This window comes from Antennarius striatus, chromosome 4, assembly GCF_040054535.1.
Source record: "Antennarius striatus isolate MH-2024 chromosome 4, ASM4005453v1, whole genome shotgun sequence".
Lineage (NCBI taxonomy): Eukaryota > Metazoa > Chordata > Actinopteri > Lophiiformes > Antennariidae > Antennarius > Antennarius striatus.
In genome coordinates, this window is record NC_090779.1 from 18,533,515 (window position 1) to 18,554,677 (window position 21,163).

Here is a 21,163-nt window from a genome sequence, read left to right on the forward strand (position 1 = left end):
GGTATACCGAAAAAAGTTGCCAGATTTGACGGTCTCAAGCAACATTCAGCCGAATTCTGCGTTTGTTTGTTGTTGTTGTTGTTTTTAGACCAGAATGAAGTCTCGTGATTTCTGCATCTACAATATCACATTACTACCCATTATTAAATTAACAAAAATAAATAGTTATTAAAATTATTTATCCATCCATCCATCTTCAACCACTTATCCTCATCACCTGTTTCCTGCACCAACATGTCCACTGAAGTCTGCACCAACTCTCTCACTTCTAGGCATGCTCTGCATCACTTCATAAAGTCCGACCAGAATTTCTCCTTCTCCTCCAGCTCACATCCTACCTGTGGAGCATACCCACTAACAACATTGAACATCACACCTTCGATTTCTAGCTTCAGACTCATCACTCTATCTGACGCTCTTTTTACCTCCAGGACATTCCTAACAAACCTCCTTCCAGATAACTCCTACTCTGTTTCTCCTCCTATCTACACCATGATAGAACAACTTGAACCCTGCCCCTGAACTTCTAGCCTTACTACCTTTCCACCTGGTCTCCTGGACACACAGTATGTCTACCTTCCTTTGCATGTTTGATTTGGGAAAAGTTTTACGTCAGATGCCCTTCCTGACACGACCCTCTGTATTTGTCCGGGCTTGTGACCGGCACAATGAGACACAGGCTTGTGTCCTCTTGCGGCTACATTTCGATTGCATCAAGCTTTTAGGAAAAAGTAATGAACATGATCTAGAAGTGTCAAAATCCTTAAAGGCCAAGTGTATCAAATATGATGCACTTGGCTTTTTAATGGCATACTTGTACTGTCTCTTTAAGAAACCCGGAAGCGTTTCCTTCTGCTTACACACCGCTCACCGACCTCATTTGACAACAAAGCCCTTTCACGGCGATGCTACACCGCGCTGTTAAGTGGGCTTTAAGCAGCAGTGTCTGGGGCTGCCGACACCAGACAGTCATCAAGGCGGCTGTAAGGGACTCGGGCGTCGGTATTGGGCGCTGGTATTCGTTCCAAGTTCGTGGCGTCGCCTCGGGCATGGAGGAAATACTGGCGAAGGTTGTTGCACCTTTACCCACATACGAAACGAGAGAAAAATCTCCTCCTCCACGAGAATCAAACAGCCTGGAGTTTATGCACTTCTACAACAGTCTAAACAAGGAAGACAAACACGGTTTCCTCACGAAGCTGTCGCAGGACTTTGGAGTGGACCACAAAAGCGTGTCAGAGCTCGCTGTGAAGCTCCTGGACACTCAGCTACGAGACTTGGCAACCATTTTGCAGGTTGAGGACAGGCTACGTTACAGTTTAAATCCTCGTTATAAACAGTTGTTGAATCATATAAGCAGGGTCGAGGGGGGAGTGAAGTTTTTGGTGGATCTCCGAGCCGACGTGCTTGAAGTAATCTCATCCAAAACCAGCGAGAGCCCGCACATCAGGGTAAAACGTTTGCTTACTTCTTCTACGGATGCTCGCATGAGTCAAGAAGTGTCGTTCGCGATAAATTTGCCTGAAGAGATGGATCTAAATATTGGGATATTCAGAAAGCTTATGTCTTATATGCCATATTGTAAAAGCATCAGTAACATATCTGCTTTAAAATTGAATCTCCATCATGAGGCTTCGGCTATTCTTCGCCCCCCTTCCCGTGGGTCACATTTCATCACAGCTTGAGTTGCTTGAATCACCTTTGCCCCAGTTGCCCCTGCTCCAAGAGCTAAATATTACCCTTACTCAGGGCTGGGGATATTTTTTGCAGATTCCACTTGAGACTAATTTCATTTGGCAATAGCATTCAGTTTGCCTTTAAGTATACAGGATCATTGTATTGATCAATGTACAGTATTGATTAAGAGTGGCCTCCTAGCTGATGGAAACCTATGGTGTAAACAGTCCCTGTCCATTTATATATATATATATATATATATATATATATATATATATATATATCATATTCAATTGAATGGAACATTTCAATATGCAGGTCACCGTCACAGTGCAGGAGGTTGCATGCACACATCTTTCTAGCAAATACTCCCATTTTGCTTTAGTTTCTTCAAGTATTTAGTTGAACACATTGAGTTAATTCTATTTGAGGAGTGAGAACATTTTCCAAATCAAGTTTCTGGGCCTGAGAAAACATTTTTTAGAAAGTATGTTACGTAGAACAGTTGACAATATCAAGAAACAATCATTCCATGCCCTGGAATGATAGCATTTTAAAGGCTCGCATATTCAGGTATATCACCTATGCAAAGGTGATAATGAAATACGTCATCTGTTGCCATTTTGTACCATATCAACATGAAATTACTTTCATTTATAATAGTCGAGCTACTAAAAGAGTCACATGTGATGTTCCATAGGTAGAAGCCTTTGACATAAGTATTACACCTGATGGTGTAATACATTGCTGCGACCATGGTTTTCAATGGTTTTCAAAAACCCTGACTGCATGGTGAGCAGGAGACAGCCTCCTGCTCACAATCTATTTATGCCTGCAGAGAAGAGTTTCTGATACAATTAACCCCTGCACCTAAACTCCATAGAGACCTTTTGTAGCTTAAAAGGGTCTAAGTTACCTATAGAGCGGTTGTTTGGACTGAGTACTGACCATATTTGTGTGGGTTGCAGAGCAATCTTTGTTGCTATTGATTTCATTCAAAATGAGAAAAAGGTTGTGGAAAAAATCTAATACTACATGATTTGATATCTTGCAGGAGAGAACAATTTAAGTAATCTGAGTTATCAAAATTGCACTCAAAGATGGAGCAAAAAATGTAGTAATAGTGCAAATACTACAGTTCAGGTGATTCTCACTCATATTAGTCTCTTGTGTTTGGTCAATTAATTTTTATTCAAAATAATTGAGTCAAAAACCTCGCTCTTTACACCTCCTTTTTCTTTTCATTCACTGGTGAATAAACTTCAATTGATGAAAGACGTAAAAATAAGTCAACTTCACTTTAGCCTCTTTGAAAGAAGGACAGTATCTGTGAGGCTTTCTATCACACCAACAGACCTGATGAACTGACAAGTGGATCACAGACAAAAGGCACACTCTCGAGGTGTTACTTGTAAAAACTTTGGCACTTGGTCATTTCGGTCTTTGGTGGACAGACTTTTCTTTCCAGGCAATGAGGTGTCTGTTCAATCCTAGTGTAACACAAGGTATCGGAGGACGTATCAGCTTATGACATCAGTGCATCGCTGCATTTATATTGCACCAGTGTCAAAAAAGCTTGGCTTCAATTTCTTCCTAATGGTTTGGAAGATGTTTTTATTCATTTCCCTTCCCTCTTTTTCTGCATCTCCCTCTTCACCTCAGGCTTTGAATATCAGCCCCCTTCCATTTGAAAGACTTCATGTTCTGCTAGGTCAATGACATACACATCTCAGTTCAGCCTTCCCTTTGTGTGGGTGAGAATTGGCTTCCCAAGGTAGCAGCTGCTCATGGGTTGTTTATGCGCTCGACAGGGATTATCAAATATCATGGATTATTTCACCTCAGACATCTTGTGATGTCAGGAACCCAAATATCCGCAAAGAGACACAAATCACATACACAGTGATGGAAGTTTTCCTGAACTTTTTCCATCTTTGAGGGTTACTATTAATTTGCACCTCACTCAGCAGAAATTTTCAGTGTGAACACCCCCCCCCCCCTTTCCATCTAACCATGGAGCTGAATAATGCATTTCTGGATGTATATATCTGAGAAGAAATTTTAAATTTTATTAGTTTGGCTTTTGATAGTCGCTTTCAGAGAACTTCATCTAACGGCTTTTGCACTAAGGCAGGATTCGAGCTTGTTTGCCATTATTATGACTGACAAGTCGGCAATAAAATATGAATGAAGGAAATCCGTCATACGACATTGCCAATAAATGCTATATTTATGTGTTTGAGTATGTTCCTGTGCATCCCCTCTGTTCACTTGTTTGTGTGTTTGTAGGAGATTTTCTTTAAATGAAGTCTGACCTTTGCAGGAGGATGAGCCTATTTTCAAATGTCAAATTGTTTATTGAAGTTCCCCCTGTACACCCATTGCAAAGCTCTCACAAATCACTAATCATAATGTGAAAGCATTCAAACAGCATCCAGGCACCCATGGTATCATACACCTTGCACAGTGTGTGAGATAACGATATGATTATCCAACGTCAGTGAAGGACGTAGACCTTACGAATGCTCACAGTGAAAGACCTAATGAACACAAACTAAAGACAAAACAATGATGACTACATTGCTTACTGTACTTAGATAACTTTAAATAATGACTTCTATGACCTTTTTCTTACACATCACAAGGAGTCACTTTGTACCTCTGCTTCATTATGTACAGTAATACAAAATCTTCTGTCTTCCAAACCGACCAGCTCCTAAGGGAAAGAATTGTCAGCTTGATGTTAATTCCAGGCTCTCATGTTTGTCTCCCCAAGGACTTGAATGGGACACTGAAGAGTCTTCTGTCTGAGTGGTTTTCTGTGGGTCTTCTCAGACTTGAGAGGATCACTTGGCAGTCCCCCTGTGAGATCCTACAGAAGATCAGCCAGTAAGGACGTTCATTCATCCTCACACCTTGCAACTCAACTTCCTTTCTCTCACTTTCTGCTTTCATCATTATCACATTCTTTAGACAAAACTGATCAGACGTGGTGAAGAAATGTGCTGAATCCCTTCCTATCCTAACATATTTGTGTTACTTTTAACATAAATGTGAAAGATCTGTATCATACTGTAAATCACTACCTCCATGCTTACAACATAAAGCTCATAACAGGTGCTGTTGCTTGATTTCTATGTCCTTTGCACAAATTATCAGCTAGTCAGAGCTTTTGTCTGTTTGCATTGGGTATTAGCTTTAGTCATTTTAAAATGTTATTGTGCACCCATTATACATTTTACTCTAATTTTTAACAAGCTGATTGCATGAGAAATTCAGGAATTACTGGAACCTTTTATTTAAATGGTGCTCACTGTCAACTGTTCTGTAGAAAGAAGTGAAAGGTTAGCAAACTGCTTGTTGAAAACTAAAAGGTTAACTATTGTCCCTTGGCAGGTACGAAGCAGTTCACCCTGTGAGAAACTGGACTGACCTCAAGCGCAGAGTGGGGCCGTATCGCCGTTGTTACGCCTTCACCCATGCAGCCATGCCAGGAGAACCTCTAGTTGTGCTACATGTGGCCCTCACAGAAGACATCTCTGATAACATCCAGGTTAAAAGCAACACTTCCAGGCTGCTGTAATAGATTGTTTCACTTTACCCAACTTTGGAAGATAGCTTAACACCTAGGATTTATTATTTGGCTCTTTCTCTCAGCTGACAAATACATTTTTGCCATGCAAAAAACAATACGGAGACCTTTTAAAATGCACAGCCCTCTGCGAACAACCTCTATAGTGCCCATTTCTTTCCCTTGTCATTTATAGTGGGGGAAAGGGGATTTTGACAACGCCAACATATTTCATGGTGTAAAGTAGAGCAGCAATGTATCACAGTTTTGCTCCAGCAGCATTGAAAGACTTCCAAAGACCTCTAGGTTGACACTATTTTGCTGATAACACTTGTATGCAGATGAGTAATACTTCTTCCTCTCTTCCGCCAATTCCTTAGAGTATAGTTCGAGAGTTTGGTTCTCTTCATGCTGAGGAGGATGTTAATAAGATAAATGCAGCCATATTCTACTCCATCTCCTCCACCCAGGCTGGCCTGCAGGGCGTTGAGCTGGGTAACTACCTCATCAAGAGAGTGGTCCGTGAACTACAGGTGAGTGCATGAGGTTCTCAAGAAGTTAGGAACTGTGAATGTGACAACCAAGAAACCAAGTAATGAAAGAAAAATTATTGTTTGGTTGAGGTGTGTTCTTACATCTTTTATGAGTTCTATTTAGAGGAAGGTTTTTTTTTGTATTTTAGTTATTTAATGGTTACTTTAAAAGCTGAAAAAAATGAAATCTGCACATTTTAAGCAATGAAAGGACCAGTACACTGCAGCCCTATTTCTTGGGCATGTAGAAGGTACTACTTAGAACCACCTTCATTGTGGTTCCAAGCAAACCCAGCAGGTGCTAAAGCATTAAATGAAACTGCAGGGTGAAAAGGCAGCTGAAGTTTACTTTGGCTTTTACGAGGGCATTTTGGATCTCCGTGTTGAGCTTATATCCAAAAGAACTAACCGTTCAATCACATGGTCAGTCTGCAAAATAAAAAAGAAAGGAAAAAGTATGGAGCTTTCTGTACTTTAAATTTTGTTAATTTCCAATTAAGTCTTATGTAAAAATAAAAAAACAAGAAAAAACCCAATTTAATTGACAAATCTTGACATAATGAGGATAAAATAAGATATACTTTAATAATACTAAATTGGGAAATTCATATGTTGCAGCAGCATTTGAACAAAAACAGGGAGAATATATATTGAAGAAAATTAAGACACGAGGGGAAAGGGAATAATGATAATAATAATAATAATAATAATAATAATAATAATAATAATAATACCCTAGCAATGTGATTATTACAGGATGCATGAATGAATGAATGAATCAAATCAACTTTATTGAACTCTGCAGGGAAATACACTGAAGTCTGCTGTAGTCTGTGTGAGCACGACCTGTGTTTATATTTTTAGAAATATAGCATATTGATTAATTATAACTTTGGTCTTCAATGGCCATTCATAATCATGTTCAATTCCTATCTTTGGATGAATTACAAATTTATTCTCATTCATAATGTGGCTTTTAATTTAAAATACAGCAATGATTAAAATTCAGTGATGAGCTCATTAATTTTGTGATGTCCTTATTATGTTTGAATGTACAGTATTGTAATATTGTTAATCCAGGCAAAGTATAAAGGCACACACACACACACACACACACACACACACACACACACACACACACACACACACACACACACGTACATACTCGAATGTGTGCACAAACTAACACACACACAGGTTCCAGATATTTCCATGGAGCTTCAATTCTCACTGAAGTAGAACACACTATTTTAACTAGAATGCACTATTTTAACTATAACACACTATTTTAACTAGAATGCACTATTTTAACTAGAATGCACTATTTTAACACACAGCACAAATAAAGGCTGCTGAGCTTTTCAGCATCCCCCTATAGCATGTCTAGTTTCTTAATTTTTCTTCTCCAGAAACTAAATGTTCAGTTTGCATGACTTGTGGCCCAGCTCGCAGTGTTATTTTGGTGGGAAATACCGCTACAATAGGCAAAATATTGGATTGGTTTGATTGCGATTCAATAGTGTTTGTTAAAATTTTATGCAAATCCAAAAATATTTCACTTATTTCAGCATTTGCTGACTGCAAACACATAATCAGGGGTGGCCACTAAACAGGCGGTAATGACATCTGAGCCTTACCTCCAAATAAGCACAGAAGAGCCCTTCATGTTTAGCCACTCCAGCTAGCACTCGCTAAATGATTGGAACACTGAATGTAGCATCAAAGGCCACTCTACTGAACAGATGGGAAATAGCTGTTTCTAGTGCGTCCTCATAAAAATCGGGTTACAGAGTTTTAAGCGTCTTCCACTTACATTATTCACATGACAGGATGGCGATTGCTGCAAACTTCCTACTTACTGCCATTTTTATCAATGGCGACAATTTGGTTCAGTGAGCCCAGCAGATATTGTTTTGTGTTTTCTGCTCCTGCATTAGGGCTATTTGTATCAGCAGTTAGAGAACCGCTTTATTTTGTGTACTGTGTTATAAAAACCTGAAAGAAGGGGAATATTGCCCTCTCTAAGAGGTCTCTGTAGCTTTCAATGCCAATGTTCTCTTCTCTTTGTTGGCATTTCTAACGGAAAAAAAAAAACATTAAGAGGCTGCAAATAACTTACATTATTCCCAAAAAAATGCAGATCCAGTTATAAGGGATTTCAAGATAAAACATCGAGTGCAATTTTATTGAAAAGTACATCTCTTACTTGACATTGATTATTTCTGATTATAGGAAAGTTAAAAAAAACTTTCAAATACCTTTCTGCTGCTAATACATGTATGATGAAAACAACAAATTGGCCTGTGCCAGATAATATATTTGCATTAAAGCGATTTTAATCAGGTTGCATGCAGTACATTTTACCAGACCAGTTACTCTTACATTGGCTTTAGCAGGAGAAAATTTATCAAGTGATGATAGCCTGCCTTTTTTGCTGAGTTAGTTCTATTGAATGAAGTAAGGAATACATCATCACAGTTAGCAGGAGAAAAATTGATAAAGTAATCTTAGTTTCTGCTGAGCCTAACAATGGCCACCTATGAGCTAGCTTGCACTTGACATAAATATAGCTGTCCAGTTTTACCTGTCAATATTTTAGAGAAAATTACCAAGGGAGTCACATTGTATTTTTTCCAGCAGAAACAAAGATTAAAAAAAAAATCCACCTTTCGCATTGCTGCTCGATAAGGTACTATTTGGAAATAAAAGTCTTCTTTATGAGAGGCTGCACAGTGCTACAGTGCAGTGTAATTCTGGAGAGATGCTGGTTTTCTGACAGGACTTTACCTTACATAAAGGTGAAGAGACGACTAGTGTAGGCACAAAAGGGCCACTAACATGATAGATAGATGATAGAGTGGTAAAGAAAAGGTCAACATAATGATTTAAGGTGAAGGGAGGAGGTCTTGCTTGTCTTTGTAGATTGGACCCTGGAGCGCAATTCTGGCAGTGCTCCTCAATTCCTTCATTGCCCTTTCCTTCCTCTACCTTTTCCACATTTCCTACTGACTGAGTCCTTATATGCACTATCTTCTTTTCCATTCTGGAAGAAAGAATGAAGGGGAAAACAATGGTGCAGAGCAAACAGACAGCTGTGTGACCCTCTAGGGGTTGTCTGACACCTCAGCTTTAATCTGCTTCCTTTTGCTACTCTTCCTGCCACATCGCTCAATCACTTTTCAGCCCAGATGCCAGAGAACAAAGGTGGGAGGATTTTGGTGAAAGAATGGGGCAAAAGACAACTCATGAGAGGGGTGGGTGAGACAGACATGGGGGAGAGAGGGGATCATCCATCTCCATCAGCTGGGCAAGATTGTGAAGCGATACTGTTGATTTTAATGCCATTTCTTTCAGAGGAATGGAAGGCCTTGGCTGTAGTCTGAGCACAAACTGGCATTTTTGGTTTGTGTTTGATTCTGAAGTTCAGTGTTTATATGGGTTTTATGTAGCCGCTGTGAGGTTTTTACTCTTTGCATTCTGATGGGGATAAACTTTGCTGCCTGTCATTGATTTGCTTTAAAAGTTTACCTTATTTTTTATTCACCAACCATTTTTCTAGACTTAGATGTTTTACTTTCCTTTTATCCAGCTGGTTACGGGAGGTTCAGGAAATTCTGTGTGTAGCTGTCTGTATGCATGTAAATGAAAGATAGATTTTAGATTTTATTTTTCATCATTCATGTGGAAGCATTCCTTCATGCCCTAGATATGTGGTACCATATTTAACACAAACAGATTCAAATAACACTCTAAACTTATAAGACCTACACAGGAAAATATTATCACAGGTGTGGATTCTGGTATTTTTCCTTCCATTGTCTACGGTCTACAAACCAATCCATATAGATTCTGCCAAGCTAGACAGGGTGCTCAATGGTCCTCCTTCTATGAAGACAATGATGTACAGTATGTGTTAAGTGTTAACTCTACTCTTTTATCTTCCAGAGTGAGTTCCCTCACATGGCTCAGTTCTCCAGCCTGTCTCCAATCCCAGGGTTCTCCTCCTGGCTCCAGAGTGTCCTCGGCCAGTACAGGAAGGAAGGTCGGAGCGCTGACCTCCTGTCCGAGCAGGAGTGGAAGGAGGTAGAAGAAGCCACTAACTCAGTCCAACGAACCCTGGCCATTGAGGCTCTCCGCAAGCTGATCAGCACCAGCGAGTGGAATCACTCCCAACGGCTGTCCCGTGTACTGGAGCCCATCCTGATGCGTCTCTGTGCCTGGTACCTCTATGGGGAGAAGAGGCGTGGCTATGCTCTTAACCCGGTGGCGAACTTTCACTTGCAAAATGGCGCCACCATGTGGCGACTCAACTGGCACGCCGATACCAGCCCAAGGGGTGTTGCGAACTCCTGTGGCATCATGGTCAATTATCGTTATTTCCTGAATGAGACGTCAAAAAACAGTGCCCTTTATTTGCAGAATAAGGCCATAATGGCGTCAGAGCAGGTGCTTGGTCTGGTGTCCCAATTTCAGAAGACGAGCAAGCTGTGAGAAAGAAAAGGATGCACACTCCCATACGTCAATTCTTATGTTTGTGAATTTGACTGATGTATTTTATTGTATTGATTTTTTTTGTTCAGTATTTCACATATTAAATCAAAATTTCATAAAGCGAACAAACCGTTTCTGTAGCATCACTTTAGTGGACATCAGATGATGTTATTTGTAAACTGAAATATGCTGCACTTAGGTTAGACTTTTATGGTTCACTGGCTTTCTGGTCGAGACGTGTGATTATGTGTCCGTACTTCCCAAGCTGACAGACTGCAGTTAATGAAGTGCAAGGCATTAATCAATGTTTTGCCATGTTCCTGGATAACTGTGTGTAATCATGAAGCAGGCGCAAAGGGGAAATGCAGATACTGGAATAAATAACTGTCTCTCAAGTTGAGTAAAAGGAAGAGTATTGCTGTTGTTTAATTTAGATAAATATCTTTTTTTTTTAATCCTGGGTCAGATTTATATATTGTCCATCTGCTGTTACACTGATTATTCCCTCTAAAACTCGAGACAGACACAAAGGCATGAAATCACAGACTGGAAATATTATTTCATATTAAGTAACTATAAACAAAGCTGGAATTTGTTCTGCCATCTATCATGACAACAATTTTTTTTAATGATCCACTGGGCCAGTCTGTCTCAGTGCCGCTACATTTTTTCCCCTTCTTGGATAGTTGTGACTTCGCACTCACCAATCAACATCTCCAGAGAGTCATCACTGATGTTCTAACAGCTCTGTACAGGTGCCAAGGAAGGCTCATATCAGCCTACACCCCAGTGTTGTGAAATAATATATTACAGTAAGTTGACTGTGAAATTACATTTTATCTCTCCAAGGAGCTAAACTTTCTTTTGTTTTTTCCCACATATTGTCTATCTCTCCCCCACTCCATTTTGTCTCCCTGTTCCTCTCTGTGTCCTAGAAACTAATGGAGTGGGAAATAAAGTTAAAGTAAATGGCTAGATTGATGGTGTTCAGTTGTTGGGGGAGGAGTAAAGAAGCATAAAAAGGACAGTTGGTAAGAGGATGCCCTTGACAGACAGAGTGAGTGACTCGGACACAAGAAGAGAGCCAGTGTTATATCTCCACAGATTTTTGTAGCAGGATATGGAAACGCGTAACACAGCATCATTATGATGGACTATGAGTAGGTTGCCATGGAAACAACAATGTTGCACTTCACATTTGCTGCTGATTTAAAGTCACCTTTGACAAAGAATTGCCAATGGCAGTAAGCACAGAGTGGTTTGGGTTCAAAGTCCACCGGCCTTTTTAAAACATGTCACACAGTGAAAATAATTACTTTTGGAAATGGGACAAAAATGGGACAAAAAAGACAAATTGCAAACACTGAGTATTTGGACTGAAATCAGATTTATGGACTTGTAAACGCCTGATAAATGAAAGTATGCAAACCTCAGTGGACACACTTATCTAATGGGAAGGCTATTAATTGCTTTGAATGTCGAGCTTTGATGAACTATACTTTTTATGAGTTAAATAACAGTTAATTTGAAAATGGTTATTACTTAAATGAGCCTTGCAACAAAGGTCCTGTTTGATTCTATTAATCTGCAAAAGAAAGAGCAGTAAAACTGGAAAGCTTTGTCAAGAGCTTTCTTTATACAGCTGTCATAGCAAGTATTTAAGATCAATGACAATTTCGACATTGGCTTAGTGTATACTTAGACTAGGATTTTCATTTTATATCTAATTTAATTGCGGTTTTGTCACGTTTCCAGCCCAACATATGCTGATAATGGATTCACAGCCAAGTTCAATATTGTGCTACGACATGGTCTGACATGTCTTAGATTCAATACTTTTCAAAAAAAGCATCAAAAGACCTGATTAAAATTGATTAGAAACTGCTGTGGAAATTCATGCCTCATCTAAAAATAATTTGGTAATTCAGACAATCCCTTTATTTTTTGAAAGATTGCGAGTGCATGTGTATGCGGGAGTGGCATATTTAATTTCTTGTCCCTCGCTTGGAGGAAATTGCCTTACAAATGAAGCCAATCCATTTTTTACAGTTCGCAGTGGTCAGAAAAGTCAGAGTGGTGGTCGTGACAATTTCATGTACTAATTCATTCTGCTAAGGTCTGAGATATAAAAGCCTATTTACTTCAACTCTGCAGCAATTTAAAGGGACAATGGAGTAAATTCTGGATCGTATTACTGATGCACTCTGATAAGTTAGTATTTTATGATATATTGTCAATGAACAAAAACATTCATGAAAGACTTATTGATAGTCATATACTGTATACTATTAAAGATTAATCTTATCTTATATTTTCTCAAGCTTTTAAAATTTCTTCAAAAATTAACACCAAACACTAATAATGTTCATGTCAAAAGTTACAGATGTAACATTGTTTCATTTCATTGATGTACTGTATTATGTTAAATGGTGCAGCAACTAAATGCTGGCACACAAATCTGAATTCCAGCGCAGCTCTGTCCAATATTTGTTATGATTGTTGTGCCACCAAGGAAAAAACGAATTACACAGAGATTAAATCCACCATTGGCAAATTCAACAGCAAAAGAACATCAGGAAAATAACATTAAAAAAGTAAAACTAAAAATTAAATCCATGATGAAAACACACATGGTGAAAAATGACATTCCCTGCCAAAGGTCTTCTCTTAGAATCATCGTTTGTTTTAACTTCCCATGCAGTGAGCTGTGATTATTGGCAAGTACTATTGTCTGTGCAAGGGACTGAGTCCACCAAAAAATCCACTGGACTCAAACCAAGGTTAAAGCTGAAAGTGTGGTTTGATACATTATACTTCTGCAGAGCCAAAAATGTGTACTGTAATGCTTTCACCCTTGCCTGCTTGTTGGTCTGTCAGCAGGATTACTGCTGAACTCACAGATCAGATCACTACAGTGTATATGCTTTAAAGTAAAATGTGATCCAAAAAACAAAACAAAAAAACGATGATGGTGAATGCAGAACTCACATGTTCTTTCAGGTCTACCAAAAGTGAGAAGGCAAGGACAAAGTTAAATATTTGGTTTAACATTTTGTCCCAAAACTGTTCATTGAAGATTTAAGTCTTTAGAAACACTCATGTGAATATTGGTCAAAGCTATTGAGAGACAGTTACGGTGCTGTTGGCTAACTTGAGCAAGCTCATGTTGCTACAAACATTCATGAGTTTGGAAAAGTCAGCATTTTAATGAAGTAGAAATGTTCAGTCACCCATGCCTTTGATTCAGACGTGAATAATAGAGTCTTGATCAATAAAAGACATTAATACACACGGTTGTTTGCAATTTACAGCTAAATAGCAGCCAATGCTGTTCAGAAGGAATTGAATGCAAATCACTATTAACAAATTTTACATGTTAAGGAGCACTGGGGGTATAATTATCAATTAATAAGATATCACTGTTAATGTTGTATCAGCCTGAGTGTGGTGTAAAAATGATAAGTAAGATTTTTCATGAACAAAAAAGCTATAACCTCTAGCATTGCATATTGTATTTCATATTGCATTTTATTACAACACGTCTGATATTTGAAGAACATTTTTGCATATTTCAGTACACATATTCTAAATGTCAGCTTGTGGTCTATTCACAGCTGTATTGGCACGTATGATGATTTTAGGAATGTGTTATTTTCGTTAAAACTGAGGGGAGTGTTCTTCCAACTGTGTTAATCCATTCTTCCTGGTTGCTGTAGTTGGCCCTCCTTCATGCTTCTCAACTCAGATCATCACCATTCTCCTCCATCTTCACCCCCCTGGTAACCCGACCCCGCACCCGCAGCTCATGCAATCCCTTGGTCTGTCTTCAAAGGGCTGCACGGTTTCACAAGCAATCAGGACACCCACACACCCACACCCACACACGCACGCACGCACACACACACACACACACACACACACACACACACACACACACACACACACACACACACACACACACACACACACACACACACACACACACACACACACACACACACACACACACACACACACACTTCATGACTCTAACCACCCACCATCACAACGAACAAGGACACCCTCTGCCTTTCAGATCTGCAGCAATTTTTCAAGATGCATCCTTTAGAGGGCAGCAGAGGTTCACTCAGAGAGGATTGGTTGACACCATGCACAAAGGTTGAACAAAGCCTCTCTGATGTATTAGCTCCCCAAACTTGTCTTTCCCTTGCTTTCATAAATATTTTGTCATCCTCTCTCTTTAGGTCTGTGCTGTTTTTCCTATCAGCCACCGTTCAATCCCCCTGTCCCAGTTGCGGAGCAGGTATGAGATTGACAGGTCCACTATATCTGGTTACAGGCTGTAATTAAAACTCATTTGGCTTTCTGATGGCATTTTCCGCCCCCCCTTCATCCTTTGCAATTAGTCAGTATTAGCTGACCTGACGTCTTGTATCAGATTGGGTTATTGAATGAAAAAGAGGTAAACAAGCAGAGGTACCAGTGGCATCACCCTGGGGTGACAGCCCCTCTAAACCTGACACAGTTGCCAGACAGACTGAAATGAGAACGTTTAAAAAAAAAAACTGTCTCCCTCCCTATCTCATGCAGACACAAATGTGCTCACACACCCCGTCCACTGATTCCCGCGGTTGCTTTTGTGGATTACTGAAGCAGCCTGCGCAAGCAGAGTTGAAAGAAAGTTGAAGAAATTCCATAAAGATCACCATTATGCACATATGCATACAAAACACATATAGTTGGCTCAGTTTTCTGACTTCGTCGATCGAGTAAACAGTGAGAGGTCCAGAGGTGACAATCGCTCATAGATAGCTCTTCATTTGTCCTCTCTCCTCTTAATCGTTTGCCCTTGATATTTGGACCACCTCACAAAACATTGGAACCCCTCTCTCTCTCTCTCAACCCCCACTCCCTTGCTTCCATCCTTCTGCGCAGGAGTCCAACTCCTCAAACTTTTGACGTTCCTGGAATAACCCCAGATGTTCAAAAATTTAGCAAAGCAGATGTTCTGACACACTGCTCGTCTTTCTTTTTTTCTGTTAAGTTTATTGACTTTCTTTAAGTGAGTAGGAAAATGTCATGATAAAGCAAAGATGTGTAGAATATTCTTATAACTTACAACATAATGGCATTATTGGTCATTATTGTGTATTAAAATCATCGCACATTGCGACTAGGAAGGAAGAATTGGTTTCAAATAGGTAGCTGATCCACACTAAAGGGTTACCCCAGATATGTCTTTCTGCTGAGATATGACTGATAGAATACAACCTACAGCCATGCTACTGGCTTTGTGAAGGTATGCTGAGCAGCAATGCTTTGAATTAAAAATATGTAAAAAACTTGATGTTTCATATTCAGCGTGCTTTCCCTCTAAATGTGTTAAAAATTTGGTAAACACACAGTACAACTATGGCTGCACTGTGTGTTTTTTGAAGACACCTTCAAGTATAGTTGAAGGTATCTTGTCCACAACCAAAGGGAATAGCTAGACAAACAATTTAATGCATAGAAATGAATCATGTGCAAATCTTACGTTTCATCCAAATTCGGAAAACTTGCTGATAGTATAATGGGAATAGATTATAAAGGTCATTGGGATTAACCTGGAAACATTAGAATAGAATAGAATAGAATAGAATAGAATAGAATAGAATAGAATAGAATAGAATAGAATAGAATAGAAGGCCTTTAATGCCTTAAACACAAGTGTACAATGAAATTCTTCGACAACTCTCTGTGCAAAAGGTTCAAGTATAAAGTAACCATAAATACAAAACAAGAAAAACAAAACAAAAAAAAAACAAGACACAGGTACAAAAAACAAGCAATTATGAGGATATATTTACATGAGCCTTCAAGATTGTAGGGTGTACTGTGCAGCAGAGGGCTCAGTAACAGCCATTGATACGAAGACATTGCACTGGGTTACTAACTGGGGTGGACTTCCAACATGTAAACCCTTACTTTTGGAATACTGTATTCAGTACTCTGATCGCGCTTGACTAAAACATGTTGGTCAGTCTGGAGGTCAGCCTTGATGGACCTGTACCTCTGTCCAGAGGGCAGCAGGCTGTGGACGGGGTGTGAACAGTCACTGGTGATGCTTCTCTGGTATTGTAAATATCTGACAGAGAGGATAACTGTACACCTACGACCTTCTGCGCTGACTTGCTGACTCTTTCCAGAGCCTTTCTGTCAGCCTGAGAGCAGCTGTTAAACCACACCAGCATATTGTTGGTGAGGATGCTCTCCACAGAACACCTGTAGAAGGAATGCAGCAGGTCCTGGAACATGTTTACTCTTCTTAGGGACCTTAGACAGTACAGGCGCTGTTGTGCCTTTTTCACCAGCTCATTGGTGTTAGTCCCCCATGCGGGGTCCTTTGAGATGTGTGTTCCCAGGAACTTGAAGTCACTGACCCGTTCCATCAGGTCGCCCCAGATTAGAAGAGGCGGGGGCGATCTTCCCTCTTCCTCCTGAAGTGCAGCACCATCTCCTTGGTTTTCGAGGAGTTCAATGCCAGGTTGTTGAGGGAGCACCAGGTGGTGAGGTTCAGGACCTCCTCCCTGGAGGCTGACTCAAGGATTAATTAAAGGAATTGATCAGCTGTAATTTTGGTAGGATTCACTGACTGACTGAAGTACCACATGACATCACCATCCCCAAATATCAGCACAACAAAGGCAGACATATCCCGGTTTCCATTCCTTAGGATAAAAATCAGGTGATCCTACATTTGCCAGCCGAAAATAGCAGTTCCCCATTGACCGGTTGAATCCAGGATCTTTCAAACTTTTCTGACGGGTGAGAAACTCTGAAATTTTTTAATTTTATATTCTGGAATGATCCCTTAGGGGAAATTAATAGCACACTCTAGTATTAATAATTCACACATTCATATATATTAATGTGTACAGGCCCTGAACACACAAACACAAACAAAGGGGCCTGTACATGTTACAGGTCCAGACATTGGATCCCGTAGGCAGATAAAAGTAAATGGAAGGAATAATGAGAACAGGCAACGTGTGTTGTCAGTTCAGCTTCTCTCATTAGAATTTATTTACCATTAACCTAAATATCTCTTTCCTTTTTTCCCCCAAAATATTCGCAAATAATGAAAATGAAAAACATTTCTGTCGTTTCCCACCTTGAAATAAAACATACATTTTCCATTCATCCATGAAATTGATACTGAAATCACAGCAATACTGTACTAATAAATCCTCCTTCAGTCCATAAACTGAGCTGTTTTAGTGTACTTAACAACTACCAAAAATACAAATTTAATATTCATCCAAAATGTAAAAGTGCTGGGCACTTATGTTTCATTTTGTTTTCATATGACTTACGGTGCAAAACAAAAAGTGACATTAACTGGCATTAGTCTAGTAAGAATATAAGCTGAAGACTGGCTAAGTGCTTTTCTCCTTTTCTCATATAAAATAATAGAAATATTCAAATGTGCACTAAAATGAAATGCAACGTAAAATGTAAAACTCAATGTACTGGAGCCTTGAGCTAGCCTATTAATAAAAACATAAGACTGGTCTCAACCCGGTCGCAGTGTGACATCAGCGTTACAGAAGGTGCCATTTTAAGTGACTGCAACACTACAGAAGCAGCAGTTTCTCCACTTTCCTAACATGTAAATGCGGCATTCATTCTCACAGCATCACTCTAACATATAATATAAATGTTAAACAACACGTATGTGCATTAATACTGGTTTTGCAACTTTACAAACCTGTAAATGGAAGGAATAATGAGGACAGGCAACGTTGTTTGTTGTCAGTTCAGCTTCTCTCATTAGAATGAGAAAGTAGCGAAAGTCTGCGAACAAGAGAGTCCAAAGGGAAAACAACGAATGCTCTGAACCTGCTGGCAGCACTAAGGTGCTGTAGATTTCAAATATATACATATGTACATGGGGGGTGAAATGTATTTGGTCATCAAGCCAAAACTCAGACAACTCTTATAGAGTAGTTTTCTCTTACTTGACAAAGCTCCTGTTTAGCTACAGAAACATATTCACAAGATGAGGAGGAAAGACCTTAATGTGTGAAATTGTGTGATTTAAATGGTTCTCATGAAAGCAGAGAAAGATCAGAAACTTTTCCCCTAATTCATATTGGTTAAAGAATGTTCTATGATCATTTGCAAAGTCGTGCTGCTAATTTAAGTCTTATTAACAGCTCACAGGTGTGTTATTCATACTCCATCTCAAGTTGAAACCTCCCAATGGCACAAGAGACAAACATTTTTAATTAATTTTAGCTTGCCTCCTGAAAAGATTCCTTTATCTGATGAAATATATAACACATGCAGAGACATTTTCTTCTTACTTTCCTTCTTACGCAGACACTATCGAATGAGTCAATAGCTTTTACGGTGCACAGCTTGTCTTTTACAGTCACTGCATGCATCCTAGCGACCCATTAGAACCACAGACCTCCACAGTTTCAATCTTGCCTGTACATCCACAAAGCTATCTTCAAAATCAGTTTACTCTGTTTCCCCCCCCCCAGATTAGCTCACACTGCAGCCTCTCACACTCCCTCTGTCTCAACTGTGTGTCTGCCTCCCCTCATCTAGACGCACACAGCAGTTGCAGAGTTGCATATTGAAAGGATATGCGGTCTCACTTCATGAAGCTGTGACTCTCATTTAAATGGATGCAACAGCTGAACTGACACGCAAGCTTTGCCTCGGGAATCCATGCTGCTCTTGCAACAGGAGAGAGGGGAGAATGGAAGCTGACAACAGTGTGACAAATTGCATTTTCTTATTTTTTCATTCTGCTGATTTATTCCTTCCCTCTCCCACCCATCAACACCCTTCTACCTTCTACCTACAGCCACTCCCCCATCCTGCTTCTCATCTTGTCTATCCTCCAGCGCACAGGGCCTATATCAGCCGTAATGTGGAAGGCTAATTGGCCATGCTGTGCCAATAGGTTAGATAAAGACAATGCCAGTGGTAGGATAGAGGGTGACAACTCGAACAACTTTTGCCAAATGACCACCTGCTTACCCTCTGCTGCTTTTCTTGTGATCTGAAATCTTCCCCATTGAGTCTTCTGTTTGGGCACCATGAAGAGAAAAGAAATTTTTCACACAGACATTTTGAAGCAGTCATTGACACCTTTTGTGCTTTTCAATTACTTAGGGGTCACACCCTGATACGACATGCCATTACAAAGCTGAGATGATTTGCATTTACAGGATGAGCTGGACAAAAATAAGCGTGATAAATTGTTCTCTGTGATGGATTGCCTGTCTCAAGTAATTTTCAAGGCAAGTTGATTTTCATAACGAAATGGATGAATATCACTTTGCCAACATTCACCACACTTCTTGGTTTGAGTTATGTATGTGTTATCGTTAGTATGTATAAAAACAGGCTAGCCTCATGTAGTGGTGTTTTCTTTGTACTTGCTTGTGGGGGCTCTCTTAGTGAACAAACTTTATCTTGACTTTACCAAATAAAACTGCAAACCCTCCACCAGTCCTCCGGTCTTAGCATGCTGAAGGGTCTGGCACGCTTCTGCAGATAAGGGAGACAGAGAAACCAATAGTTTTACCAAAAATGCTGTTATAATTAATTCTCTCCATGGAACCAACCTGAAATACTCTCACTATGTTTACTATTGAGAGATAATTAGATGCTATATCATCACGCCATACACCTGTATCCATGAGTTTAATAGTATCATAATGATTATTTGCATCAATGTCAGGATGCTTACTCAACAGGATGCCCATTCAAACCTTTTTTTTTTTTTCATTTTCAGAGGACTTGCTGCAGATACTCCAGTTTTTGTCAGCAAATGTCATGTGACGGTGTGGCTTTTCATTGGACTGAAAATAAACAGGTTTAATGCACGGTTTTGTGTACAAGCTCGTAAAGAATCTATTTATTTATTCAAACAGCTAATGAAAAGACCTTTCCATGTCAGCTGTGCCCTCTTGGAACCATTAAATTTTTGTTCCAGCCAGAATAGTAAACTGACCTTTGGCAAGTGTGACTTTTTCAGATAGTGATTGAATACACTACAAAATCTACTGAACTCCAACCAAGGCTAAAGCTCCTAAAAACATGCTTTGAAATGCATTTACCTCTGCCTTGCCAAAAAGGTTATGTTTTCACCCACACCCATTGTTTGTAGGTTTGTCAGCAGGTTTACATAAAGAAACAAACAAAACAAACAAACAAACAAACTGAAAACAGATTTGGATCAATCAGTATGGTGTTTTTGAAATAAAATATGATATAAAAGTCTGATATGATGGCATATTCAGTAAAGTACTTCTCCCACATTGCCTGAAGAAAAATGATGAAAACTGAACATAGTTACTCCTAACGTAGCTGTGCCGGTCTTAAGCCCTTCCGGACATAGAGAGTTGTGTCAGGAAGGGCATCCGACATAAAACTTTTGCAAAATCAAACATGCAAATCAAATCTATGACTTCCATAATGGAAGGAAAGTGTGTTCGTAGGAAGAGAGAGAAGATGAACGCCAAGAGTATAGGACTGAGAGTAGGGATGTTGAATGTGTGTGCAGGAGACCAGGTGGAAAGGTAGCAAGGCTAGAAGTTTAGGAGCAAGGCTCAAGTTGTTCTATCATCGTGCAGATAGGAGGAGAAATGGAGTAGGAGTTATCTTGAAGGAGGAGTTTGTTAGGAATTTCCTGGAGGTAAAAAGAGTGTCAGATAGAGTGATGAGTCTGAAGCTAGAAATCGAAGGTGTGATGTTCAACGTTGTTAGTGGGTATGCTCCACAGGTAAGATGTGAGCTGGAGGAGAAGGAGACATTCTGGTTGGACTTTGATGAAGTGATGCAGAGCATACCTACAAGTGGGAGAGTTGTCATTGGTGCAGACTTCAAT

The 21,163-nt window shown here is 39.6% G+C and overlaps 2 protein-coding genes across 2 annotated transcripts in view; one reads left to right on the plus strand and one right to left on the minus strand.

Moving 5' to 3' along the window:
• The first annotated feature begins 860 nt into the window (after positions 1-860).
• mlycd (malonyl-CoA decarboxylase) lies at positions 861-10,613 on the plus strand. The gene is made up of 5 exons (XM_068312837.1): positions 861-1,451; positions 4,454-4,566; positions 5,074-5,230; positions 5,629-5,781; positions 9,727-10,613. Exons 1-5 carry the CDS (start codon positions 906-908, stop codon positions 10,270-10,272), a joined length of 1,515 nt encoding a protein of 504 aa, XP_068168938.1. The 5' UTR covers positions 861-905; the 3' UTR covers positions 10,273-10,613.
• Positions 10,614-19,773: 9,160 nt separating this feature from the next.
• Positions 19,774-21,163, minus strand: part of cdh13 (cadherin 13, H-cadherin (heart)) — a 370,468-nt gene continuing 369,078 nt past the window's right edge. The window contains exon 15 of the mRNA XM_068313468.1: positions 19,774-19,821. The gene's annotated coding sequence lies outside the window, so the exon portion shown is untranslated. The remainder of the gene's footprint in view (positions 19,822-21,163) is intronic.

Excerpts from the sequence above, each read along its gene's own strand:
- mlycd (XM_068312837.1), top strand. The coding sequence starts at position 906 with ATGCTACACCGCGCTGTTAAGTGGGCTTTAAGCAGCAGTGTCTGGGGC. Across the intron at positions 1,452-4,453 it reads GCGAGAGCCCGCACATCAGG|GACTTGAATGGGACACTGAA; the intron begins GTAAAACGTTTG and ends TGTCTCCCCAAG. Across the intron at positions 5,782-9,726 it reads GAGTGGTCCGTGAACTACAG|AGTGAGTTCCCTCACATGGC; the intron begins GTGAGTGCATGA and ends TTTATCTTCCAG.